Here is a 26,985-nt window from a genome sequence, read left to right as displayed (position 1 = left end):
CACATCCCAGGCGTCTGGACCCGCGAGGACCGGAGCCCTGGGTCCTGAGGGCGCAGTTTCTCTCGAGGTTTAGTCCACTTCGAAAAGCAAAGCGCGTCTCCCAGGGGACCAGCTCTTTGGACCTGATGGCATGTGAAGGAGCCAAAGGAGAGGCAGGCACTGGGGTCAGGTCCACAGGCCCAGCCGGTGACCCACGCCTCCCCCGCCTGCTCTCCTGAGGAGGCAGGCCACGGAGGACCCCAAACGCGCCCACGAACAGTGGGGACGCGGCGTTCCTTCCCGGGGCTTCCCGGTTCCTCCTGCCATCACGTACGTTTCCTCAGTGCAGACTCGTCAGAAGACACACTGGCCAGAAACGCCCCTGAGAGTCTTCAAACAACGGCTGTCACGGGCAGGTGGACGGGGCCGCCCAGACGGGAGGTCACCCCAGCGCCGGGCTGGGCGCTCCTCTGTGCTTGTCCGCCGGGCACATGTCCGTGTCTGTATCCGCGTGTGGAGTCAGTTCTCCCCCCTAACGATTCCTCGCACCGAAGGTGGACTCCCAGGTCCCTCCAGTCCCCAGCGACGGGGCTCGAGACGGATTCTGCTCCACAGAAGGGAGCACGAGCTCCAGGTGGCTTTGCAGCCTCTCGGTCCCACCGAGCAGGTCCGCTCAGGTCGCCGTCCACGCAGGAACCGGACCACAGCTGCGAGCGATCCCACTCTCAGGATGCGCCTCGCCGGCCCACGGAGGGCACCGTGCAGTTTTCCAAGCGGGCGAGTGCAGGGCACCCGATTCCAGGGCCTGGGAAGAGCCCAGTCACCCTCCCACACGGGCAGGGTCACCCTCCTGTGAACAGTGGCGCCGCCCCCGCTCGCCCGGACAGCAGGGGCCTCGGGCACGGAGACACGTCAGGAAATGTTCTGGAGCCCTTTTCCACTTGAAGAGAAGCTGCTCGGCCGGGATAACGAGCGTCACACACGCGGGCTCTGCTGCAGACGCTCCTCTCGGCGTCTCCCTGCTCCGCACATGTCTGCCCGCAGGCCCTGGTGGCCACTGACGCCGCTCTCTGTAAAAACGGACAAACCCTTACCTTGCCAGCTAATTAGCGGTGGCCAGTGTCATTTTTGTGACGTTGCAGCTAGTAATATGAGCCCAGTTGCATAGTCACAAAAGTGATCATTGGAAACTGTGACTTTACTGCAGGGGACAGTGTGGGGACCCCTTTCTGAGCCTCTAACGACCTCTGACGGTGCTTGCTGCTCCTCGTCACTCAGGGACTCGGGGCTTGGCTTGTGTCACTAACCCTTCTTTCTCAGTGACGTCCTCCTGCGGCAGGACGCCCGAGTCACGGCCCTGAGTGTGCGCGGCCTCTGCTCGCTATCTGTCCCGACAGCCCGGAAGGGGGCAGCAGGCGCGGCTCGTCGCTGCAAACGCTCTGCCGCTCTCTCGGGTCGACCGCGGGAACGCTGCCGTCGCCTGCGCGGTGCCGACACTTCTCGGTGTGGGCGCCTTGTGTTACCATGAACCAAGCACGCAGTTCTCTCTGAATACACTTCCAACACCCCAGCACCTCGGCTGTGCCCTGCCGTCCCCTGGCTGATGTGTGAGCAGGTGTAGTGCGGGCCGGGCGGGCATGGATGCTAAGACGTCAGCAAAACATGGCTGGGGCAGCCAGCCGGGCGTCGGGGAGAAACTTCTGGAATGCGTCACGAAAGGGAGACGGGAAAGGCAGGCCGGGAGGGGCACTTGGAGCGCAGGAGCCAGAGAGGGTGTCCCCACTGTGTCTGGCCCAAGAGGCTCTGACCCTCCACAAAGGGACTCCCAGCATTTCTTTCTTTCTTTTTTTTTTTAGATTTTATTTATTTATGTTTAGAGGGGAAGAGAAGGAGAGAGGGAGAGAAACATCAATGTGTGGTTGCCTCTTGCATGTCCCCCTGCTGGGAACTGGCCTGCAACCCAGGCATGTGCCCTGACTGGGAATCGAACCGTGATCGTGTGGTTCGCAGGCCCGCGCTCCATCCACTGAGCTACACCAGCCAGGGCCCAGGGTTTCTGAAACCAGCAGTTGAAGGAAGGGCATCTGGCTACATTTACTCCTTTTTGTGTTTATTTTTGTACTTGGTCCCTTCATGAAAAATGACCAAAACCTGGTCACGGACCAGGGTGCGAGCCTGGGAAAGCTGGGTGTGGGCCTCGGCCGCGCACCTGGGCTGTCGGGCAGAGCGCGGCAGGTGCGCGGCCAGGCCAAGTCCCACTGCAAAGAGCCAGCGACTGAGAAATTTCCAGCAAAACCTTCTGTTTGAAGTGAGAGGCCTATAGAGACAGTGCTGCCCTGGCTGTGGTCCAATCCTTGAGCTCGCTTGATTCTGCACACACACGAGCATGGCACGTACACACATGTACGTGTGCATGTGCAGACATACATACATGTGCACAGACACACATGGGCTCTCACTCAGGGCACACCCCTGAGGTCTGGCATCTGGTCGGAGATAATGCTCACAGTGCCTTTACATTCCATTTAAAGAATTTATTTACTTATTTTTAGAGGGAAGAGCAGGAAAAAGAGGGACAGAAACATCAATGTGTGGTTGCTCTCATGCACCTCCTACTGGACACCTGGTCCACAATACAGGCCTGTGCCCTGACTGGGAATCAAACCGGTGACCCTTTGGTTCCCAAGCCAATGTTCAATCCACTGAGCCACACCAGCCAGGGCAAGAAGGGGAAGTGTTAGGAGAAGCAAGTGGTTCTGTTTTCTAACCTGCTTTCCTCCCAAAGGACCAAGAATTTCAAGGCATCCAGCTCACATGTGCCGTTGACTTAAATGAGTCCCCTTGATCTGCCCCACCATTCACCCTGAAAGTGACCTCACAGTCATGCACCAAAGGCAAGGACAGGCTGCAGAAGAGTTGGTGACATGGCCGCAGGGGGCCCCATGCAGCTTGCTGACCCACACCCCTGGGTCTCCTCAGTGTTGAGCCATCTCTGGGTGGTCCACAAGCCTTCAGTGCCGTGTGCTTTCCAAGGCAAGCGGCTGGGCACGTGGCCTGTGTGGGGTGCAGCTTGCCTGTTCGGGGACTGAGAAGCCCGGTCCATTCACTGCTTACAGGGAGCAGGAAAACACCCCACCGAGGCACCCGCCCGCCCCTCCACCCAACCCTCTCAGCTCGCATGGTTTCTACCTGAGCAGCCAAGTGACTGGATTTAACTCTCATTGTTCCGTGCTGGGCATGCAAGGCTTTGCACAGAAACGTGACATCTTCCTGTTTTGGGGACGAGGGACAAGAGTGGTCTGGCCCATCACTCTTCTTCACCTTTGGCCTCACGTCTTCCATGGCCCAGGTTCAGACAGCACACCCCAGACACACACCCCGCCACAGGCTCCCTCCCGAGGACCAGAGTTGCCCTTCGTTTTTCTCCCTCAGAACTGTTTTACTGGCCACTTACATGCACTTTATAAACAGGTTTCCTTGTTTCACTGACGTAAAGAATGTTGGATTGGGCACTTGAATTCCAAGTCCGCCTCTGTTTGGAGTGGTTCCAAAACCTGGACCTCTGCTTATTGTTAATTTTCATAAATTCCGATGTAAAATCTGCACCATGAGGTTGGCTGCCACGCCCCCAGATTTATGGAAATGGGGAGACTTGTCGTGAAGGCAATGGGGGTTTCTCCAGAAGTTAGGTGTCCTTCCCGAACCCACACACCGTGAGATGCCGCTGGGAGGCAAAATAGTAATATTGCTTTCCCACGTGGTGTCTAGGTTGTAAGAAATTTGGAGCACACATTGCGAAACTCAAAAAATTCAGTGCAGACCCCAGACACTCACATCACACCCCCAAAAGGGTAAAATGACCTGTAGAAACCAGAGGAGGGGACCCAGGGGACACGCGGCACTGGTGGCCCGTGGACCGAAGGCCTCGAGTTCATACTCGCAAAGGGAAACGAGCCGTGAACGTGTAAGAACCGTTTTTAAAGCTCCATGTCATAACCTAACACTGAAAAGGGAAAGAAACCTCTGAACCTGCGTGTGTCATTTTTGAGTTTTCTTTGTCAAAACAGGCCACTGCCCAGTTGTGGCAGCGGCGTCCGCCTCGGCTTGTCGGCGGTTTGGGTGGCACGGCAGGGGCCCGGGGCGCGGCAGTGATTTCTGTGTCTCTTTCTGTTTCAGAAAAGTAAGCAAGTGCTACAAGGGCCGCTCTTGTCCAATAATTGTTCACTGCAGGCAAGTACAACTTTCCGCGCGATTAACAAGTGTGCGCCACCTCGGCAAACAAACCGCCACTCGGGCGCGAGCTGCCCTTTCTAGTGGCTTTGATGGTGACTGACACCCACCCGGTGCCACCAGGGGCGTCCAACCCGTGGCCCTTGGGCCACATGCAGCCCGACCCAAAATCGTAAATTACTTCAAACCTTTTTTCGCTCCTCAGTTTTTGTCAGTGTCTGTGTATCGAATGTGTGGCCCGGGACAGCCCTTCTTCTTGCAGTGTGGCCTGGGGACGCCAGGGGGGTGGACACCCCTCCAACCGAATTCCCCAGGAGGTGGTGTCCTCATGTCCCTCCACCGCACATGCCACCCCTGGCCTCTCTTCTCCCCGACGAGCCACCTCCCCGGGCCCTAGCGCCGCTCCCAGACGCTTACACCCGCCGCCCCGTCTCTCCTCAATGCCCACCCCACCCCCCACGTGGGGCTGGCGCACAGGCGCTTGGGAACGGTGTTTTCCAGCCTCTGCACTGTCTCGGCCACCAGCACACCCAGCAGAGGCCCGGCACCCGGCGCAGGCGGTGGGAAAGGCGTGGGGCGGGTTCTGAGTGGAGGGCCCCCTGGGCCGCCCCACACCAGCCCCGGCAGAGCCGCCCCCGGAGACTCGCTCCGGGAGGCTCCGAGGCCCGGGCTCGCCCCGTTTTGGCAAAGAACCTCTTCCATGTCCTGGAGCCCTCCCGCAGAACGCTCCTTCCTGGCCAGGGGACGTGTCTCCAAAGGTCCAACCCGGAGCCCCTCGGTTCAGTCAAGAAGAGAGTGTGTGTGCGCGCCATGGTACACCTGTGCACATGTCTGTGTGCCTCGTACCTCCATGATTCTGTGCGTGTGTGTGTCTGTGTCTGCCTGTCCGACTGTACCCATGAGAAGAGGGAGAGAGTGGAGATGGCCTGGTTTCCTTAGAGTCTGGAGCGGTCCCCATTCCACCCCAAGTGCCCGAGACAGGCAGCGAGCGGTTCCTCGGAAGGTTCTGTGGCCGCCCCTGGAATGTCCGTGTGAAGTGCATGTGGAAAAGCAGTGCGCACACCCAGCGACAGGCAAGGCCCCGAGTCACTCGGGGGATTGGGGAGGAACCGCGCTCCGCACGTCCCCCGCCCCGAGCACGGGTCGGGCTGGGGCCACGGTGCGGACGAGCCCCCCCCACCCCCGTGCAGCTTCCTCACCGTCTGTTTGAGAAAACACGTGAAACCTGAACACAGTGAGTCTTGACCGTAAAAGCGCCACCTCCAGGCTCACCGGTGGCTTCTCAGGGTCACCGGCCACCCCCCCAAACCCGAGACGGAGAGCAGCCCCTAAGCCCCCAGGTCTCGCAGGGCGGCTGGTGTTTCCTCCTTCAAGTCGGGAGGGAGAGTGGATGCAAACACCCCCCCCCCCCCCCCCCCCCCCCCCCGTTTGCAGCTGCTCGCGGGCGAGACCGGCCCTGCGCAGGTGACGAACACCCCTCAGGGGCACAGCCGTGGGGACAGGGATGCTCTCACACGTCCGCACAGAAAAGCAGACGCTGGGGCTGCGTGTCCCCAGAAATAACCCTCATTTCCTGCCACGTGCGGCTGCCGAGGTCCCGCTCAACACGTGACAGCAGCGCGGGTCCAGGTGGCCAAGCGCAGCGCGGGTGCAGGGCGGGGAAACGAGGCGCCACGGGGCAGACGGGTGTGAGCGCCCCCTGCCGAGAGCCGGACGCGCCTGCGCCTCCGGGCGTCGGGGCGACGCCCCGCCCCGCACGTGGACGCCCGGCGTCTGCTGCGCCGCGATGGCGCGGTGTGGGTGCAGCGCACGCCAATGCCGTCCGCTCTGCACGGCCCGGCGTTCCTGGTTTCGTCCTTTTGGGACAAAGTTTACCGCCTTTTTGGTCAAAGGGGAACAAAAGGAACAAACCTAGGCAGCCACACTGGCTGGTCCTCGCCGCTGGGGGTGGGGGCGGAGCTCTGCCGGTCCCTCCTCCTCCTCCTCCTCCTCTTCCTCCTCTCTCCACTCTCCTCTCCTTCCTCTTTTCTTCCTCCCCTTTGTCCTTCTCTCCCCCCTCCCCCACCCTCTCCCCATCTCTCCCCCGCACAGCCGTGCCCCGGCACGAGCCCCCCCAGACTCAGGAGGCAGCAAGCCGTCGTGGGCGCGGCCGCGTGGGGCGAGCGGCGCCTGCGGCCTTCTCACCTCTCCCCTTCTGTTGGCAGCGACGGCGCGGGCAGGAGCGGCACCTACATCCTGATCGACATGGTTCTCAACAAGATGGCCAAAGGTAAGAGCTCGCGCGCCGCTGGGTGATGGCTCCGAGCTGGGGGTGGCGTTGCTACGGCAACCTGGGGCCGCGCTGGCAGGGGCCTTGGGAGAATCAGCTGCTGTTGTCCTTCCTCTTGAGTCCTGTGAGAGCCCTTGGCAGCCAGCACCATGACACCCGAGGTCCCCTCTTTGTTCCCAGTGTTCGCCACTGGTGTCAGCACCAGGCTCACCCCAGGGTGGACGCACTGAGCAGCGTCCGTGCAAAGGATGGGCAGCTCCTAGCCTCCTGGTCGCATTTCGGGTGAACCTTGTCTGTTATAACCATGCTGCCAGGTGCATCCTAGACTCACTCACCTAAGGCCTCTGGTGGCAAAGCTGTCACACTTAGGCCACCTTATCCCCTGTGACATTCTGCACCCCTGTGTCCATCTGTCAGTGAGGCCGTGGGCCCCCTACTTGTCCCCTGAACCCACCGCAAGCATCTCCCCAGGGGCTGGGTGCTCATGATCCCGTGGGAAAGGGGCCAGCGGCTCTCACTCGGGTGACCCCGGGCCTCAGGGAGCAGAGGGACCCGGCGCCCAGGCTGGGGGAGCTCCTGCAGATCCCATGACCCAGGGCTTCCCAATCGTGCCTGGGAGACACCGTGTTCTTGTGTCACCGTCCACATCCCATGTGGCTTGGGACAGAGACGCGGAGATGAGGGGACCGTGGCCCTCCTCCTCCTCCTCCTTTGCTCACAGTGAGCAAAGTGGTCAGTCTCAGCACACACACCTCCACCCTCGGTGTCTCCCACACCCCAGGCAGCGTCCTCCACCCCAATTCTGATCACCGTGCTGATCTCAGCACAGCTTCCCCCACAGATCAGCAACCCCAAGACAGGCCGTTTCCATACTCCGTTTCTCTCCAGTTAAAAAAAAAAAAATAGGCCCTGGCTGGTGTGGCTCAGTGGGTTGAGGGCCAGCCTGTAAACCAAAAGGTCACCAGTTCGATTCCCAGTGAGGGCATGTGCCTGGGCTGTGGGCCAGGTCCCCAGTGGGGGGCACACAAGAGGCAACTGATTAATGTTTCCTCTCTTTCTCCCTTCCTTCTCCCCTCTCTAAAAATAAGGAAATAAAATATTTTTAAAAATAATAAAAAGTAAATAGACATCTGTATCTTTGGGCCCATCCTCAGCCCAAAAATACAGATGGGTGAAGACAAAACCATAGGCTGTTGTTTCAAACGTAAGGACTGGGGAGTCTTCGTGAGTCACCCAAAGCCCTGCGGCCAGGAGCTCCTGCGGGGCGTCCCGGCTGCCCCCAGCCACCTCTGGGGAGCACGGAGGGGCTTTCCTCCAGCAGACATGACTGCAAGGCCCTGACAGCTCCGTGCTGGCCATGAGCAAAGAGAGAAACAGCCAGCACAACGGAAACCCTCTGCCCTGGCTTTTCACACAGTTTGTTTTTAGATCACAGCTTAGCCCTGACTGTGTTGCTGGGAAGGCCTCTGTGTCCCGGCAAATTCACCTTGTCCTTGGGAATCTGCAGAACGGGGCTTCGGGGCCCCCATGGGACATGTGTTTCCTCCCTTACCCTCCCCCCGGCCCCCTCCGTCTGCCTCGCCCTCGCAATCTGCCTTCTCCCAAAGCAGCTGCAGAGGGAGATGGCAGGCGCGGCGGACGCAGTCTCCGTGTTTGCGGGTCCACCTCGGGGGCGTTTAATCTGTCGGGGGAGGGAACCGGAGTTGTAGGGGCTACACCTGCGGCGCAGTGTCCTCACGGCAGGTCGGGTTGGCTGGCCCGGAGCCCGCCTCGCCAGACTCCACCAGGAGTGTGGGCCGGTGTCCTGCTGCGCGGGCCCAGCCCCACAGAACTGGCACGAGAGGGCAGTCCTCTGGCCCTGCCTGGGATCCGTCACCCCATCCTGTCCCTGACCCGCTCCCCTCTGCCGGGCCTGCGGTGTCAAATCCCCTGACCCGGGGCAACCGCAGCCCCGGGACAGATCAAAGGGCAGGGCGGCCCCTCCGCAACGAGGGGGCCTTTCCCAGGCCGCCTGAGCGAGCTGCCGCCGCCGGGGGTTTTGTTCCGGCTCAGGCGCGCCCGCCCGCGGTGGCCCCGCGCCTTTGTCTGGCCCGAGAGCCTGGAGGCCGGCCGCAGCCCCGAGCTCAGCCAGCGATCAAAGGCCCGGAGCCCAGCCCTTTCTTCCCGCTTCCTTTTCTGAAGAGGAGGGAATTGCACGCGGACAGAAGGAGGCCTCTGCAAAGCCCTCGTGCGCCCAGCCGGTCAGGGCCCCTTCTGAGTACGGTGGGCGGAGGGCCAGGCCCCCATTCACAGGGCCTCTGGAGATTAGGGACTTGGGGCTACTCCAGGGCCTCTGAGAAATACCCCAGGGATGACTCAAGTCCCATTATGAGCAAGTGGACGGCTAATGCAGCTCACCGGCGGGTCGCGCGGGCTCGCGGTCAGAGCGTCCCTGGTGGGCTTTTCTTGGTTGCGCTACGCGGGTGGGGTGTTACGGGAGCATCCCCCCTCCCTTCTCGGAAAGGCAGCGACTCTGCCTCTGCGGCAGGCCCGGCCTTGTCTCCGCGGCATCTCTAAGCAGGGTGTTGCTTTGTGTTTCTCACCACAGGTTTTTCATTTGTTTTATTTTAGGAATGGATGGTATTGAGTTCCCCCAGCAGGCACCGAAAGCTCCGTGTGCTGGGGAGCCGGTTTCTGGTATTGGCAGTCAGGGGGGGCTGGAGTTCCCCTCGGTGGTGTGAGTCACCTGTGACTCAACTGAGGTGCCCGCAGGTGTGCCCGGAGGTGCCCTTTAAGCTCCGTTGCTGAGGGTGATGCGACCCTGGGGGTGTGGTGGGGAGCCTGGAGGTGGTGGAGTCCGGGTCCCCATCCCACCTCAGCCGGCTGACCTGTTCCGCCCCCTCCGCCAGCATCCCTTTGTTGTTTACAGGACACCCACCTCCTCCACCCACACCGTCTGTGACCCCATAACCCCAGTCCCGCCTAGGGTTGGGTCCTGCAGGCTTTGTCCTTGGCGTCTGGCTCGTTTCCCTCAGCAGGCATCCTCCAGGTTCGCCCTCGGCACAGCCTGTGAGGGGTTTTTCTCCTCTTTAAAGGCCGAATCCCATTCCCTCAGGCGGATGGACGCATTTGCGTTTGGTTAATCCGTCCACCTGTCAGTGGGCCCGGTGTGTTCGCCCCCGGCGGCTGCGGCCTCGCGGAGGTGTCTGTGGGTCTCCACCTCCCTTTGTTCTGGGTGCAGAGTGGGATGACTGGGTCGTATGGTCATGAAGTCCATGGTGTTTTAGGTATATTCTATCGATTACATACGCTGGTACAGTTGTCCAATTTATCGCTTTATCCCCCTTAACTCCCTGCACCCCTAACCCTCCAGCATTCTCCCCCTTAGTTCATGTCCCTGGGTTGTGCACACAAATACCTAGAGTTCTCTGTTTCCTGTACCGGCCTCAGCCTCCCCCCCCCCCCCCCCCCTTCNCCCCCCCCCCCCTTTATGCTGCTGCTAACCTGTACCTTGCCCCTCCCCCTCCCCACTAAGCACCCTCCATGTGACCTCCATTTCTGTGGTTCTGTTCCTGTTCTAGTTGTTTGCTTAGTTTTTGTTTTTGTGTTTGTTTTAGGTTCTGTCGTTGATAGTCGTGAGTTTGTTGTCATTTTATTCGTATTTTTTAGCTTTTTCTTAGGTAAGTCCCTTTAACATTTCATAGAATAAGGGCTTGGTGATGATGAACTCTTTTAACTTGACCTTATCTGGAAGCACTTTATCTGCCCTTCCATTCTAAATGAAAGCTTTGCTGGATAGAGCAATCTTGGATGTGGGTCCTTGCCTTTCATGACTTGGAATACTTCTTTCCAGCCCCTTCTTGCCTGCAAGGTTTCTTTTGAGAAATCTGCTGACAGACTAATGGGAACTCCTTTGTAGGTAACTATCTCCTTTTCTTGTGCTGCTTTTAAGATTTTCTCTTTATCTTTAATCGCAGCTAATGTACTTATTTTTTTTAATTTTTATTTCACTCTTGTTCAAGTAGTTTTCTTTCTTGTATTCCCAGCCCTGCCCCCCCCAGTGCTCCCCACCTCCCTCCCATCTCCTCCCCCCACCTCAGTTATTGTCTGTGCGTCCTTTATACTTGTTCATGTGAGTTCTTCCCATTTTCCTCTATAATTCTCTCCTCTAATGTACTTACTTTTTTAAAGATTTTATTTATCTTTAGAGGGGAAGGGAAGGAGAAAAGGAGAGAAATATCAATGTGTGGTTGCCTCTCGTGTGTCCCTTGCTGGGACCTGGCCTGAAACCCAGGCATGTGCCCTGACTGGGAATCGAACCGCAATACTTGTACTTATGATGTGCCTTGGTGTGTTCCTCCTTGGGTCCAACTTCTTTGGGACTCTCTCAGCTTCCTGGACTTCCTGGAAGTCTATTTCCTTGGCCAAACTGGAGAAGTTCTTATTTGTTGAGATAACTTTTCCATTTCTTGTTCTTCCTCTTCCCCTTCCGGCACCCCCATGATTTGGATAGTGAAACGTTTAAAGTCGTCCTGTAGTTTACTGAGCCTCTCCTCATTTTTTTGAATTCTTGTTTCTTTATTCTGTTCCAATTGGATATTTATTTCTTCCTTTTGTTCCAAATAGTTGATTTGAGTCCTGGTTTCCTTCCTTTCTCTGTTGGTTCCCTGAATATTTTGCTTTATTTCACTTTGGGGAGTCTTCATTTGTTCTTTCATTTCAAATGCTCAGTTCTGTGAGCATTTTGATGACCAAAACTTTGAACTCTCCATCACATAGGTCAGCTGCCTCCTCACCGCTTACCTCTTTCTGGAGTTTTGCTGCTCTTTCATTTGGGCCACATTGCTTTGTCTCAGCGCCCCAGTCTGGTTGGTCTGGTTGACTGTTTCTTTAATTCCTTTGTTGTTGGAGTGTCGTGCGTGTGATTTTCTGACACTTCTGGTTGTTTACTGATTTTAGATTGGTTGTTATCCTCCTTTGGGTTGTGCAAAGAAGTGAAGGGTTTCTACCTATGCCTCCACCTTGGCTGGAAATTAATTCCATGGGGTTTTTTAAAAGATTTTATTTATTTACTTTCAGAGAGGGGGAAGGAGGTGGAGAAAGGGAGAGAAACATCAGTGTGTGGTTGCCTCTCACATGCCCCCTACTGGGCACTAGGCCTGCAACCCAAGCCTGTGCTCTGACTGGGAATCAAACCAGCAACCCTTTGGTTCCTAGGCCTCTGAGCCACACCAGCCAGGGCCTGAGCTGCACATTTTCAAGGCACCAGTTTGATTTCTTCCGCCGTTTAGTTTGGGTTTGGGGCCAAAGTTCCGAGGAACGACTCCCACATTCTTTGGTATTTTAAATGCTTCATCCAGGGAAAACCCAGGCAGGCCCCCTCCTTCCCGGTGCCCACACGGCTCACAGATGAGCCCGGGGGCAACTTGCTGGGGTGGAATCCAGAAGAGGCTTTCTTCTCAGCATCTCAGCCGAGGACAACCCACAGTGCAGGGACCTGTCCGCAGTCGCCGTGCGGACTCCTGGTGCCAACCAGAGGGCTGGCTGCCGTGCACTGCCGGGGTGGGCTTTAAAACCAGTTTCAGGGACGAAAGAAAATGCCCCAAGGAACCTGAAGAAAGAGAGGTTCTTCTCCAGCCAGCGTCCTTCCCACACGCGCCTCCATGTTCCCTTGGAGGGGAGCTGCGGGGTCAGAGCGCTCACCCCACACGACACCCCCTGGGATTCGTGTCCGCGGCGCCGCTGAGCAGCTGCCCACGGGCCCTGGCCGGGGCGGGATGGGGCCCGTCTCCGTGTTCTCCTCCCGAAAACACGGAACTGCCAGCCAAGCAGCTGCCACACCCTGTGGATCGTGAAATGACCTCAGGTCACCTCACTGGACCCTGCAAGGACCCTCCTGCCCTGTGTCCATGTGGCCTCAGGCCGGACGCAAAAGGCAGCAGGGCCCCTGGTGTCTGCCTGTGGCATTGTTCGTGCTTCCCGGCAGGTGGCAGCCAGCAGCTCAGGGACAGACCTGTCCACGCGGCGGGAAGCACATGCCTTTGTCAAGCCACCACTCGCTCTGTGTCGGCATCAGTGTCTGTAAGGCAGGTTCGGGCTGGTTCAGGCTGCACTGTCCCCGGTCGTGGGCCCGAGTGCCGGGTGGCTGCGGGCACACCAGGAGGCCGATTCCCAGCCTGCAGCGCTCGGCGGGGGGGAGGGGGCAGAGGGGGCGGGGGGCCTGTGGGGCTCCATTCGCCTTTTCTGTTTGGTGGTAGCTTGTCCACCATTTCTGACTTTTTTTTTAAAGATTTTATTTATTTGCTTTTAGAGAGGGGAAAGGGGGAAGGGAGAGAGGGAGAGAACCGTCAGTCTGTGGTTGCCTCTCACATGCCCCCACTGGGGACCTGGTCCACAACCCAGGCATGTGTCCTGACCGGGAATCGAACTGGTGACCCTTTGGTTCGCAGGCCAGCACTCAGTGGGTCCATTAAGCCATACCAGCTGGGTCTGTTTCTGACCATTTTAAATGCACACACTCCTGCCCTGGCAGGGTGGCTCAGTTGGTTAGAGCATTGTCCCCAACGTTGCCAGGTTGATCCCTGGTCAGGGCACCTACAAAAATCAACAAACATGCCTGGCTGGTGTAGCTCAGTGGATTGAGCGTGGGCCTGTGAAGCAAAGGATCACAGTTGGATTCCCAGTCAGGGCACACTCGTGGGTTGCAGGCCAGTTCCCAGTAGGGGACGCATGAGAAGCAACCTTACATTGATGTTTCTCTCCTTCCCTTCCCCTCTAAAGATAAATACATAAAATCTTTTTAAAAATCAATAAACATGTCCTCAGGTGAGGATTTAAAAAATTAAATGTACAGGCTCCCTTTGAAACCAAATTATACTCCCTGTGTCCTGGTCAACTTCCAAAAACTGTTAACACCCACGGAAGAGCTGGCGAGGAAGCCCTGGGCCTCAGCCGCACCCACCTGCTGGCCGCAGGAGTCCCCGCTGAGCCCCCGGGGTGTCCGAGGGGGAACCTCCTCTCCTGGTGTCAGATGGGTGGGCTCACGGTGTCCCCACCCCCACGGCCTGTGTTCCCTGGGGTCCCCTAGGAGCTCACGACAGGCCCAGTGCTATCCTCACAGACGGGGGGCGCGCACACCATCGTCCCCACCCAGGGACCAGCATGTGGGGACTGGGAGGTCAGGGGCTCAGGCAGGCCGCCCACTGGGTTCAGCTCAGTGGTGGTCCCCTGGCCGGCCCTCCCCTTCGGCAGAGGCAGTGCTGGGTTTGCAGGTACTTCTCCTGGGACCCCCACCCCTTCCTGCCTTTGTGTCCACGGCAGCGGCTCAGTTCCACTCAAGTCCTTGAACTTGGGGCTTGAAGGTCATGTGACCATAGCAACTTCAAGCTCATTCTCCTGAGTCTGTGTCTAAGGGGGTGAGTGGGCCTCCCCCCGGGGTCTCCGCCCATGTCCTGAAGGACTTGCCCCTGTGCCCAGTCTGGCTGGGTTCACACGAGTGGCCTCCTGCTCCACGTGACCAGACACGGGCTGTCTGGCCCAGGCTGGGGAGAGCGTTGCCACCTCTCCTCACGATGGTGACAGGGGCCGGGCCTCATGCGAAATGTGTTTGGGGCCGAGTAAGGGGTCCAAGCTTCTGCTGCGTCTCCTACTGCCGAGTACCGCCAGGCAGACGGGCCCTCGTGAATGACCAGCCTGGGCTCCCAGCAGATTTAGCAGAAGGACCCCCAAAAGGCTGTGCTGGTTTGCGACAAGGCTGCCAAGTCGCTGGCACAGGACAGGCCCCTGGGAAAAACCCGTGGCCGTGAACGTGCCGGGCGTGGGCCTTCTGGAGCGTTCAGAGCAAACAGCTTCAAAGGCGGAGAACGCTACGTTTCAAAGCCAATCTAATCAATACAACTGGTCTAATTTTTCATTTCTCTAAGTTGAAAAAAAACCCTATGTAATCAAAATCAAAGCCCGTATGGTACTTACTGCGATCGAAAATATTCTTTAAAATGCCTGCACGCACAAATTTATTTCCTGGTGGCAGTGGCCGGCTGCCAGTAAGTTTCAGTGCAGGCACTGGGTTCCCGGCCACCACAGCCCCTGCCTGTGTCTCTGTGGGGACGCTGGGCACAGCTGTGGCCACTCCACCTCTCGGCCCAGAGAGGCCTGGGCGCAGGGGCAGCGGCCGTGCAGGCGGCCTCGGTCCAAGCGCAGCCCCGTTCGTGTGTTGCAGGCGCTAAAGAGATCGACATCGCCGCCACCCTGGAGCACCTGAGGGACCAGAGGCCCGGCATGGTCCAGACAAAGGTACTGCCTGGGCCCCTGGGACCCCTGGGGCTGTTGCCTTGGGAGCGGGGTGGGGACAGCGTAACTGTCCCGCCACCGCCTGGCCCCTCCTGGGAAGGTCCCAGCAACCCCAATGTGTCAGCGTAATGGAAGAGTCGGAGGAGCTCACCCGGCCAGAGCTCCCCGTCCCCTTGCAGAAGAACATTCTGGAGTCCACCCAATCTCCAGTATTCCCAGCGCCCACACCCACAGCTCTGCTGGGTGGTCCCCCGGACCGGGGCCATCAGAGTGTCCCAGGGTCCCTGCGCACCCCTCGTAGCTCACGGGCACACTCACTGCACAGGCTGAGGTGGCGTCGTCCGGCGTAAGACGGCCACCGATGGCCATGGTGGAAGTAGAACTAGAAATGGGGAGATCATGGCCGTAGCGGAAACACGCGTGTCCCCAGCAGCCCCCACACGCCTGCTCCGCATGGCCCCCCAGTCCCCAGACGCCGAGTCCTCCCGGGCTCAGCCGGCTGGCCCTTGGCGGCGCTGCTGCTGCCCCTCAGAAACCTCGTCTTCAGTGGACGTCCCGCAAAATGGCCGCTTAGACGCTAGGACTTCGCTACAAAAAGTGCCCCATGGCACCGGCTGCCAGCTGCCTCTGGGTGCTGCTCGGGGCCTGCTGGTGCCAGGCCCGTGTCCCCCGCGAGGTGGGGGCGGTTCCCCGCGGGAACCTCTGTCGGGCGGTTAGCGCGGAAATGAACAGCAGAGCACGGGGTCAGAGCTGGAGGGAGGGCAGGCCCCACACTCTGCCGAGAGAGAGCAGCAGCCCCGGACGGCCGTCTCCTCAAACACCCGAGTCCGGTCCTTGGCCGGGGTCGGCCTGTGCGGGGAGCGGACGAGCCAGCCTCGCCCGTCTTCCCGACCCTCGAGCTCCCGCCCTGCCCTCCCACTCAGGTGGGCGGGGGCAGCGCCACCAGGGAGCCCAGGGCTGCGGCTCCTCCGTCCCGAGTCCCCACAGGTGCCTCGCCTGTGCCGTCAGGGCAGCTCAGGGGGTCCATAGGGAATGACGTTGAATTCTAAGACCCACATGTTCCCTAAAAGCTTTTTTACTTTAAAATGTCACATTTTATTCTGCAATTATTTCGCACCTACCAAAAATGGAAGAAATAATACCAATAGTGTCCCAGCTCATGCCAGCACAGGGCAGGGACCAGGGTCGCTGGGTGCCAGTGCTCCGTTGGGCCCCTCACCTGCACTTCTGCCGCGTCTGTCTGCAGCCGCTTTCTGTTGGGGGGAGACGCGGCCACACTGGGAGCCCTGGGAGGGTCAGGTCCCCCCGGCCCCGCCTGGTGTCTCCACGCAGCCCCTCACAGCCCCCCCTCGCTTGTCCCCACAGGAGCAGTTCGAGTTTGCGCTGACGGCCGTGGCTGAGGAGGTGAACGCCATCCTCAAGGCCCTCCCACAGTGAGCCCCGCGCCACGCGTGCCACCGGCGCCCTCCTCGGGGACACGCCACCCTTCTGTCTTGTCGCTGAGCCTGCCTCCTGCCAGGGTCCCAGACCCCCATAGTCACCACAGTTAGCAGTAAAAATGTGCATTTTCGTCCAACCAAATGAGGAGAAAGAGAGGTGTGCCGAAACGTCCAGGTCCGGGGGCAGCAGCCCATCTGCTTTCTCTGTCCTGAAAAGAACTTCACTTTCCCTAAAGCTGAACTCACACTCACAGTTTCACACCATGCTGTGTTACCCCGAGTGGCCTGTGCCTCCTCCTGGCCCTGGGGTCGGATTGCCCCGTGGAAGGGCCCCCTGGAGGCCCCTAGGCGTAGGGACATGTCTGCCATTTGTCTTTAGGAAGGGTCATCCCCGAGAGAACCCACTGGCCTATTTAGGTGTCAGAGGGACATTCCACAGCTTTGGGACAAATAATGAGAAAAATGTCTTGGCCTCTCCAGTCTCCTCCTGTGCGGGCTGCTGACACCTGCCCCTCCCAGGGCCAGCAGCTCTGCCCCACCCCCACCGATGGTCAGAAGCGTCCAGGGGTCAAACACTTTCCCACCCCAGAGCGCAGCCAACCAGCCCAGGAGGCAGAGGCAGGTCATCCGGGCAAGGTGGTGGGGAGCCCCCACTTGGGACAGACAGCTGAGGCGGAAAAGGAGGAACAGGCACTGTGGCCCCCAGGGGTGTGCCAGGCCCCCCTCCAAAAACTGGGCGCCCCAGGGACATGCACGTGGCACACACCTTCCCCTACCTGAGATCGTGGCCACAGGCGGGGGGTGGGGGCACCTCCTCTGGGACCAGGCCCTGGTCTGACTCACCCAGGTGTGAGCAGCTACAGGTGGTCAGCACTTGCCACAAGGACACATGTCAGACAGACCCCCACACACCTCCCAGAAACAGAGTCATTCATTTCTTCACACTCGGGAGGACCGCTCCAAGGCGGCGGCCCTGGGGTTCACTCAGGCCCCCTTCCTGGCCGCACCCCACTCCCTTCTCTCTGAGCAGAGGTGCTGGCCGAGCAGGAGGAGCCAGACAGTGGCCCGCTGAATGGGGAGGGACGTCAAAACACTGCTGTGTCTCTGGCGGTCTGTCGTGTGTGTCCACTGTACTATAGCCAGACCCCCCGTTGTTCTCCTCACCTGGAACCCGAGTAACTAGTAGAAACCAACTCATCTGAACTCGCCACGCAGGTGCGAGTCCTGGTCTCAGGACAGACCCTGCGGTGCGAGACAGAGAAACGCCTTTCATTGTGCCAATTAAACGTCTGCTTCGCACCCGGGCTCTTTATTTGGGGAAGGGGGCGCAGCAGGCTACCCTGGGCATCCGCGCATGTCCCGGGCGTGGGCCTCGGTGTCCGGGGGGCGCCGCAGGGGTCCCCTTTCTCCCTCAGTCGTGGGGAGCACTGTCGTCATGACAGCAAGGCTCAAGAAGGAGAGCAGGGTGTGGTCACAAGGAGAAGGTGACGCGTTGTGGGCGTTTGGGGGAGAGGAACTTCGATGTGACAAACGGCCATCCGTTGCTCCAGGCTGACTCGCTGGGCCTCCACCGAAGCGGAGCTGCAGGGTGTGATGCGGAAGGGGATTGGGCAAATCGGTGAGGACAAGGGTGCTTGGAAGTGACGGAGGGTGAGCAATGTTGCTAATAAAACGCCTGAGTGCTTCGCCCCCTGCTGGCCCGGGCTACGCAGTGCCCACCCCCCACTCCGCCCAGTGCCCGTTGGGGGCACGGAAACCTGCAAACACACTTCCCTCTTCTGCCGGTCCCCTCACCCAAACCTCCCATCTGCAGGGCCCTTCCTCGTCCCCTTCTGCCTCCTGAAACCACTGGGGTAGCAGGGCCTGGCGGCATGGGCTGTCCCCTCCCACCACCCTGCCCACCACAGCCGACGTGCCCCTAGAGACCCCCACCCCACCCCCACCCCCAGGAACGGCTGTAGGATTGGGGTTGTGCCCAGACTGGCTCTCAGTGAGACGGCTCCCACGCCCTGGGCGGGGGAGGTTCCAACACGAAGGCGGTTCTTCCTCCAATTTGTGGTTTCCTCGTTGCCGTCTGGGGGCGCGACCTCGAACTGGGCGCCTCAGGGATTCTGGTGAGCAATAACCAGTCCCCCTGCCCGGACCATTAGGCCTCGGAGAGTGGTTTTAAAAGAGGCAGCAAAATCTGGACTTCCAGCCAAGATGGAGGCGTAGGTGGAAACACTGTGCCTCCTCGCACAACCAAGTTTAAAGACAACAAAGTTTTAGCCCTGGCTGGTGTAGCTCAGTGGATTGAGCACAGGCCTGCGAACCAGACGATCGAGGTTCGATTCCCAGTCAGGGCACATGCCTGGGTTGCAGGCCAGTTCCCAGCAGGGGACTCATGAGAGGCAACCATACATTGATAATTCTCTCCTTCTCTCCTTCCTTTCCCCTCTAAAGATAAATAAATAAAATCTTTATTAAAAAAGACAACAAAATTTTAGTAACAAAAACGCAACCGAAACAAAGAAAATTGAACTATACGGAAGTCCGACAACAGCGAACAGCTCAGCCAGACCCCTAAGAGGGGCGGAGCCAGCGATTGGCAGAGAGGGGTTGCACAGGACACCTCGGCCAGACCGACCCAGGTGTGCAGGCGCCACTTGGCAGATCCCAGGCGTGGGGTTGCGACGGGCAGACCCAGTGAGGGTGCAGGGCAGCAGGCCATCCACAGTCACACATTCACGGGCAGAAAACCAGGTGAAGGAGCGAGCAGTGAGACAGACTGCACAGGCTCCAGCGGCAAGAAGCGGCAGAGGGGTCCGCCACTGCCCGTCTCTGACCCCACCCCCACATACAGCGTCACAAACCAGCAACTGAGTTGCCCCGCCCTGGTGAACACCTAGGGCTCCGCCCCTCATACGTAACAGGTGCGAAGAGACCAGAACGTTAGGGCTCAGGAAGAACAGCTCAAAGCCCCAGAGCCAACACTTCCAAGTGACCAAGAAATAGCCAACTTTTCAGATGCACAGTTCAAAATACTGGTGATCAGGATGCTCACAGAACTGGTTGATTATAGTCACAAATTAGAGGAACATAGGAAGTCTAAACTGATTGAAATGAAGGGAAATGCACAGGAAACCAATAGTGATGGAAAGGAAACTGGGGCCTCAAATCAATAGAGTGGACCAGAAGGAAGAAAGAAACATCCAAACAGAAAAGAATAAAGAAACAAGAGTTTAAAAAATGAGGAGAGGCTTAGGAACCTCCAGGGCATCTTTAAACGTTCCAACATCCGAATTATAGGGGCTAAGAATTATCCGAATTACCAGAAGGGGAAAAGAAACAGCCACGAGTGGAAAACCTATTTGAACAAATAATAAAGGAGAACTTCCCCAGTCTGGCAAAGGAAATAGACTTCCAGGAAGTCCAGGAAGCTCAGAGAGTCCCAAAGAAGTTGGACCCAAGGAGGAACACACCAAGGCACATCATAATTACATTAGCCAAGACTAAAATGAAGGAGAGAATCCTAGAAGCAGCAAGAGATAAGGGGACAGTCACCAACAAAGGAGTTCCCATCAGACTGTCAGCGGACTTCTCAAGAGAGACCTTACAGGCAAGAAGGGGCTGGAAAGAAGTATTCCAAGTCATGAAATCCAAAGACCTACAGCCAAGATTGCTTTATCCAGCAAAGCTTTCATTTAGAATGGAAGGACAGATAAAGTGCTTCTCAGATAAGGTCAAATTCAAGGAGTTCATCATCACCAAGCCCTTATTATATGAAATGTTAAAGGGACTTATCTAAGAAGAAGAAGACAAAAAATATGAACAGTGAAGGGACAGCAAACTCAGTTATTAACAACCACACCTAAAACAAAAGCAACCCAAGAGGACAGCTAGATCAGGAGTGGAACCATAGAAATGAGGATCACATGGAGGGCGAGCAGCAGGGGAGTGGGAGGAGGAGAAGGGGGGAGAAGGTACAGAGAATAAGTAGCATAGATGATAGGTAGAAAACAGGGGGGAGGGCAAGAGTAGTAGGGGAAATACAGAATCCAAAGAACTTGTGACACGTGGACATAAACTACGGGGGGGATGGTGGAGGAGGGGTGTGTACGGGGGAGGGGAATGAAGGGGAATAAGACCACTGTGATGACATAATCAATAAAATATATATATTTTTTAAAGTGAGGCAGCAATACCCTGGCTGGTGTGGCTCAGTGGACTGAGCACTGGCCTTCCAAAATCAGAGGGTTCCAGGTTCGATTCCCAGTCAGGGCACATGCCTGGGCTGCAGGTCAGGTCCCCAGTAGAGGGCGCACAAGAGGCAACCACACATTGACATTTCTCTCCTCCTCTTTCTCCTTCCCTTCCCCTTTCTCTAAAAATAAATAAATAAAATCTTAAAAAAAACAATGAGGCAGAGAACTGGGCCACAAAAGGGGCGAGGGGGTGAGAATCCGGCAAAGGGGTTGTCATGGGATACAAAAAGTCGGCAGCAGGGAAGAGGCAGGTGGGAGGCAGGTGGCCCTGGGGACGGCCCTTCCTGCCCCCAGCCCAGCCTCAGGTACGCTCAGCACCCCTCAGTGTCACCCCGTCTCCACATCCATCCATTGCCCCCTGGGGTTCCCCTGTGTCATGGTGCCTCTCTTCCTACAGGGACCCCAGGCCCTGGACAGAGACACCCCCGCCCCAATCCAGTGTGACCTCATCTCAACCTCCTCACAGCTGCAGGGACCGTGTACAAATTGGGTCCCGTCCTCAGTCCTGACCCTGAGCACGTCTTCTAGAGCCACAGACGGACCCACCATGGCAGTGCAGTTCTCCTCTGCAGCATGCTTCCTGGGTTCCACCTCCCCTGGCGGGCGGGGGGAGGCTGGGGGGCGGGGGGTGTTGTGACCACCCGGGGGAGGAGAGTGGGCAGGACGGGGAGCCCCGGCTGCCCCGGCCTGTCTCCCCTCGCTTACTGGGCCCTCCGGCATATGTCCTGATTATTTCCTGCAGGAAATTTTATTTCCTGATTATATGCATTATTTGCTTTCATGGATATTTTTGTTTTTAAGTTTTAGGGTTGTTTGGGGTTTTGCGTTAAGGTTTTCATCGCATGAACACTGCACGTTCCAGGTGTGTTCTCTGTGTGAATGACGAGGGGCCCTCCCCACCGGCCCCGGGTGTCGCTCCACCTGGAAAGGAAGTGCTGAGCATTAAGCCCCATTGGGCCCCGGGCAGGTGGCCCCACTTGTTGGAGCGTCGTTCCCTACAACCCAAGGTGGTGGGTTCAGTCTCTGGTCAGGACACATACTGGAATCAACCAATGGCCCTGGCTGGTGTAACTCAGTGGACAGAGCACCGGCCTGCAAAGTGTCTCCAGTTTGATTCCCAGTCAGGGCCCGTGCCTGGGCCGCACACCAGGTCCCCAATAGGAGGCGCACAAGAGGCAACCACACACTGATGTTTCTCTCCCTCTCTCCCTCCCTTCTCCTCTAAAAATAAATAAATAATCAACCAACGAACACATCACTAAGTGCAACAACACATCAATAACTCTTCCTTCTTTGAAATCAATAAATAGGGACTTCCGGCCAAGATGGAGGCGTAGGTGGAAACACTTTACCTCCTCGCACAACCAAATTTAAGGACAACAAAGATTTAGAAACAAAAACACAACCAGAACAGACAGAAAATTGAACTGTACCGAAGTCCGAACACAACGAACCGTTCATCCGGACCGGTAGGAGGGGCGGAGTGGGCAGCCTGCGGAGAGGGGTTGCGGCAGGAAGAGGCGGTGGTTGGCAGACGCGGTGACGGGGAGGGAACGAGCAGTCCCAGTGAGACTCACAAGGCAGCTGGTTGACCCGGACACACATGCGTGCAAATGAACCGGGCAAAAAACGGGCGGTGAGACACATGGCGCCACAAAGGGGCCCCAGCAACGGGAAATGAAGCCTAGAAGCGCCGATTGAAAAGGTGCCGGGAGAGGCTCCCAGCCTCACAGCAGAGCTCATGGGAGAGACTCACAGGGTCCTGGACCGTACACAAGCCCACCCACCTGGGAGTCGGCACCAGGAGGGCCCAGTTTGCTTGCGGGAAGCGGCAGAGAAGAGCGAAATCCGAGAGAGAGCAGAGCAGGCGCCATTGCTCCCTCTCTGACCCTGCCCCCACGTACAGCGTCACAACCCAGCGACTGGGTCGCCCGCCCTGGTGAACACCGAGGGCTCCACCCCTCCTACGTAACAGGCCAAAGATGCCTCAAATCAAAGCCCCAGAGCCAATACTTCTAAGCGACCAAGAGATAGCCAGCCTATCAGATGCACAGTTAAAAACACTGGTGATCAGGATGCTCACAGAACTGGTTGATTCTGGTCACAAATTAGATGAAAAAATGAAGGCTACACTAAGTGAAATGAAGGAAAATACATAGGGAACCAATGGTGATGGAAAGAAAACTGGGACTAAAATCAAGGGAGTGGATCAGAAGGAAGGAACAACCAAACAGAAAAGAAGAAACAAGAATTCACAAAAATGAGGAGAGGCTTAGGAACCTCCAGGACATCTTTAAACGTCCCAACATCCGGATTATAGGGGTACCAGAAGGGGGAAAGAAACAGCCATGAGTGGAAACTTATTTGAACAAATAATAAAGGAGAACTTCCCCCATCTGGCAAAGGAAATAGACTTCCAGGAAGTCCAGGAAGCTCAGAGAGTCCCAAAGAAGTTGGACCCAAGAAGGAGCACACCAAGGCACATCATCATTACATTAGCCAAGATTGCCCGGGCCGGGCAGTCCTCCCAATGAAAACGGGGTTCGTGGGGTGAAGATGTGGAAGGTGCTGCTGTGCATCTCGGGGCAGGGGGGAAGCCAGGTGGACCACCGGCCGGCAAGGCCTCCCAAATGCCCTTCCCTCTGCGGCCACACTCCCAGGAGGATGTGGTGGGGTGGGGGGACAGGCCTGGGATCCATGGGGCAGGGGGGGGGCGGACACGCCCCCCCCTGGAGTCCCCTTCTCGGTGGGTCCAGCAGGGCAGAAGGGCGGGGGGCTCAGGAATGGAAGCGCCCCCCGGGAGTCTGCAGGCGGCCGGCACTGGCCACCTTCTCTTTTAGCCCGAATGGTCATCTTCACAGACTGGCCAGTGTCTCGGGTGAATTTGGTCTCGTTTCACAAGGAAAACACTATTTGGCACAAAACACTTTTGATGTCATTTTCTTACAAGCCACGGCCACGTGGGACGATCCAGAAGACAACACCCCACGTTCCCCCCACGCTGGGATCGTCCCCTCGTCACTCCACCCCTAGTCACCCGCAGAGCCCTGGCAATGTCTGTGTGGGCGGGGCCAGGCCTCCTCTGCTGTTGGGGGGACAGCGGCCAAAGACTCGGGGGAGAAGGAGACAGTCACCTGCGTCGTTTGCTTCAGTCACTGGGGTTTCCCAGCTGCAGCCAATGACGCCCCCCCGGCACGTGGCCCGGCAGGTGCGCAGGTGGGCTCTGGGCTCTTCTGTCTGCTGGACTTACATCCCAAGCCACGGCCGTGACCCTGGGAAGAAAAGGTGACCCCCAGTGACGCAGCCCCGGACGCTGAGGACGAAGCCCTGAGCTGTCCCCGCAGTGAACAGAAAGGACCCGACTTCAGAGGAGCACGCGTGTTCCCGAAGGACGTGGTCATTCGGCGCACGCGCCCCTCCCCTCCTGTCCTGTGTCCGACGGGACACCACCGCTCCACAAACCCCCCTCGGAGCCCGAGTGAGAAACCCAATTCTCACCTCCGCCCGGGGCGAGGGCGAGGACGCGGCCCCTCAGAAATAGGCTCTTTCTCGCCCCCTCCGTGCGGGTCCCAGCCCCGTCTCTCCGTGGGGGTGAGAGGGCCTGCTGGGGCCGCCGTTGGGCCCGGCCGCACCTCGGGGTCGCTGCTCTGCTGCGCGAGAGGCCGAGCCCCGGAGCCAGCGGCCTGGTGCCCATGCAGCCGCTGTGCCCCGCCCCGTGTCCCTGTTGCCCCGGCACTGTTTTCGGGAAGCGCTGGGACAGGGAGCGGGGACCGGAGTCCGTGAGGCTCACAGGTGCCGACCCGGCGGCTGCGCAGGACAGGGCTGGACAGACAGACAGACAAACTGACGAGGCAGCCTGCGGGTTATTCCGGAACTCGGCCCTCTGTGACCCTGCTGCGTCCTCCTGCTTGGGCGGCCACCAGGGAGGGCCCCGCGGGTCCCGACCCCTGGGTGCTGCCGGGACCCCACCTGCAGAGAGGGGCAGTTGGGGAGCCCAGGCCTCGGACCCTCCGCCCCGACCGCGGGGCACCGCAGGCCCAGGGGAGAGGGGTCTGATACTGGGAAAATGCCTCGTGCCCCCCCCCCGCCGCCCCCCATTCTGCCTCTGCTCTCACGCAGAAAACGAGCGCCCCCGACGGGTGGCCCGGCCCAGTGAAGACGCCGCAGGCTCCTCGGGGACAAACGGCGCTCTGACCTCTGGCCGCCTGTTTGCATGAGAATCGACGGCCCTGGCCGGGCCCCTGCCCCCCTGCCCCGGCCACTGGGACTCCGGAAAGGCCAGCTTCTGATTTAAAACTCTGATTTTCTTTCTTTTCTTCCTTTCTTTTTTCCCTTAAGAAGCCAGAAGAAAGGGGGAGGCGGCTCTCATCTGCATCACAGATCGGGCGGCCGGGAGAGAACCCCGCATCCATAATTCATGGCACGTCCCGCGGGCCGGGCCGCGCCAGCCTGGCAACCGAGTCCTGGCAACGGCGCGGCCAATCCGGGCGTCCCGCGTCTCCACGGGCTTTTTGTGAACTGTGGCAGGGCGGGGACGGGGACGCGGCGACCGCAGGCGACGGCTCTGGGCCATGTAAACCTTCCCTGAAATCCAGGGAGCCACTGCGTGTTGCCGGCACAGCCCAGGCTGCCTGCTCGGGCTTCTGTCGCTGCAAAGCGCCAGGTTCTAGTGTGAAAAGGCATTTTCTCTCACTCGCAGTATTTTTTATAAAAATAATATGACTTCCCCCCGGCTGGTGTGGCTCAGTGAATTGAGCACCGGCCTGCGAACCAAAGGTTCGTCGGTTGGATTCCCAGTCAGGGCACAGGCCTGGGTTGTGGGCCGGGTCCCCAGNGCTTTTTGTGAACTGTGGCAGGGCGGGGACGGGGACGCGGCGACCGCAGGCGACGGCTCTGGGCCATGTAAACCTTCCCTGAAATCCAGGGAGCCACTGCGTGTTGCCGGCACAGCCCAGGCTGCCTGCTCGGGCTTCTGCCGCTGCAAAGCGCCAGGTTCTAGTGTGAAAAGGCATTTTCTCTCACTCGCAGTATTTTTTATAAAAATAATATGACTTCCCCCGGCTGGTGTGGCTCAGTGAATTGAGCACCGGCCTGCGAACCAAAGGTTCGTCCGTTTGATTCCCAGTCAGGGCACAGGCCTGGGTTGTGGGCCGGGTCCCCAGTAGGGGGCGCCCGAGAGGCAGCCACACATGGATGTTTCTCTCTCCCCTTCCCCTCTAAAGATAAAGTCTTCTTAAAAAAATAAAATATTTAGAAAAACACAGAGTAACTTGCAATGACAGCGGCTGACGGCTGCAGGAGGGGCCGGTGTGAATCGGCTCGGTACCCCCCCCCCCCCCCGTTTAGAACCTGCAAAGAAGAGCTCCGGACAGGCCCTCCCTGCGTGGCCCGCCCCGCCCCCACAAGCCTACCTGCCACTCTGGACGGGCACACGCAGGGCAGGTGGGCGCCTTCACTCTCGCCAAGGGCCCCTGGGGGGCAGCCACCACCCTGAGCCCGGGGCCCCAGGCGCCGTCTCTGCCGACGGGTGCATCTGGAGGCCGGTTTGGGGCTCTGGACTCAGAAATCACGGACAAACAGCCCTTGCTCCCTTGACAGGAGGTGTTTCGATGCTTTTAAAAAAGATTTTAATTATTTTTAGAGAGGGAAAGAGGGAGAGAGACATCCATGTGTGGTTGCCTCTCGCACGCCCCCTACTGGGGACCTGCAACCCAGGCATGTGCCCTGACTGGGAATCGCACTGACCCCCCTTCGGTTCGCAGGCCGGCGCTCGGTCCACCGAGCCACACCAGCCAGGGCTTGTTCTCTTTTTTAAATCTCACGCGAGGATGTTTACTGATTCTGGGGGACAGGAAGGAGGAGGGAGAGACAGTGACATCGATGGGAGAGAGAGACATTGACCGGTGGGCTCTCTTATGTGCCCTGACGAGGGAACCTGCGACCTTTGGCGGAACGGATGACGCCCAAGCACGCGGCCAGGGCTGACTTTCTGCGCACGTTTGGGTGCAGAACTCCAAACCAGGCTGCGGCCGGCAAGGAGGCTCCGCGCCCGACACGCAGTGACGCACGTTCCTGGGGAACGTGGCGCTGAACCACCCGTAGGCGACCTGCTTCTGAGTCGCGGTTTCCTGCGTAGAGCGGCTCCCTCACTGCGATACTGTACTGAAAGTCAGCCCTCCACACAAGACTTTGCAAAGAAAAAAAAGTCTAAAAGAAACGAAAGCAAAATAAAAAATTTTTATACTAGGGAGTGATTTCAGAGTGTCTCCGGCCTCATGAGAGCTGTGTCCAAAACCCCGTTTGGAAAAGCGGCGAGTTTGTCACCGCGCCTGCACGAACGGCTCCCACCCGCAGGCAGCCGACTGCCGTCTGGGACGCCGGCGACGCGCTCCCCACCGCGAGCTCCGGGCCGGGCTGTCTGCCTGCAGCACCGCGTTCTAATCGGCTGCTCCGCACTCCTGGGTAAACCCATGCCATGGCTTCCTGTGGCAGCTCTGATACATTGTTATTCCTACCAAATTTTAAAGTTTTAGATGGCTAACCTGTGTCCCTAGAA

General features: G+C 58.4%; 1 protein-coding gene across 1 annotated transcript in view; it reads left to right on the top strand.

The window, feature by feature from the left end:
- The window catches only part of PTPRN2 (protein tyrosine phosphatase receptor type N2), a 385,188-nt gene extending 367,707 nt beyond the window's left edge, over positions 1-17,481 (top strand). The window contains exons 20-23 of the mRNA XM_037049518.1: positions 4,156-4,209; positions 6,414-6,478; positions 14,676-14,749; positions 16,112-17,481. Of these exons, the coding sequence (XP_036905413.1) occupies positions 4,156-4,209; positions 6,414-6,478; positions 14,676-14,749; positions 16,112-16,183 (265 nt within the window). The 3' untranslated portion in view covers positions 16,184-17,481. The remainder of the gene's footprint in view (positions 1-4,155; positions 4,210-6,413; positions 6,479-14,675; positions 14,750-16,111) is intronic.
- Positions 17,482-26,985: the final 9,504 nt, after the last annotated feature.

Source organism: Sturnira hondurensis, unplaced genomic scaffold (genome assembly GCF_014824575.4).
Source record: "Sturnira hondurensis isolate 20B ecotype Veracruz unplaced genomic scaffold, ASM1482457v3 Scaffold0006496, whole genome shotgun sequence".
Lineage (NCBI taxonomy): Eukaryota > Metazoa > Chordata > Mammalia > Chiroptera > Phyllostomidae > Sturnira > Sturnira hondurensis.
Note: the sequence above shows the minus strand (reverse complement) of the source record. Positions and strands in the feature narration are given on the sequence as shown.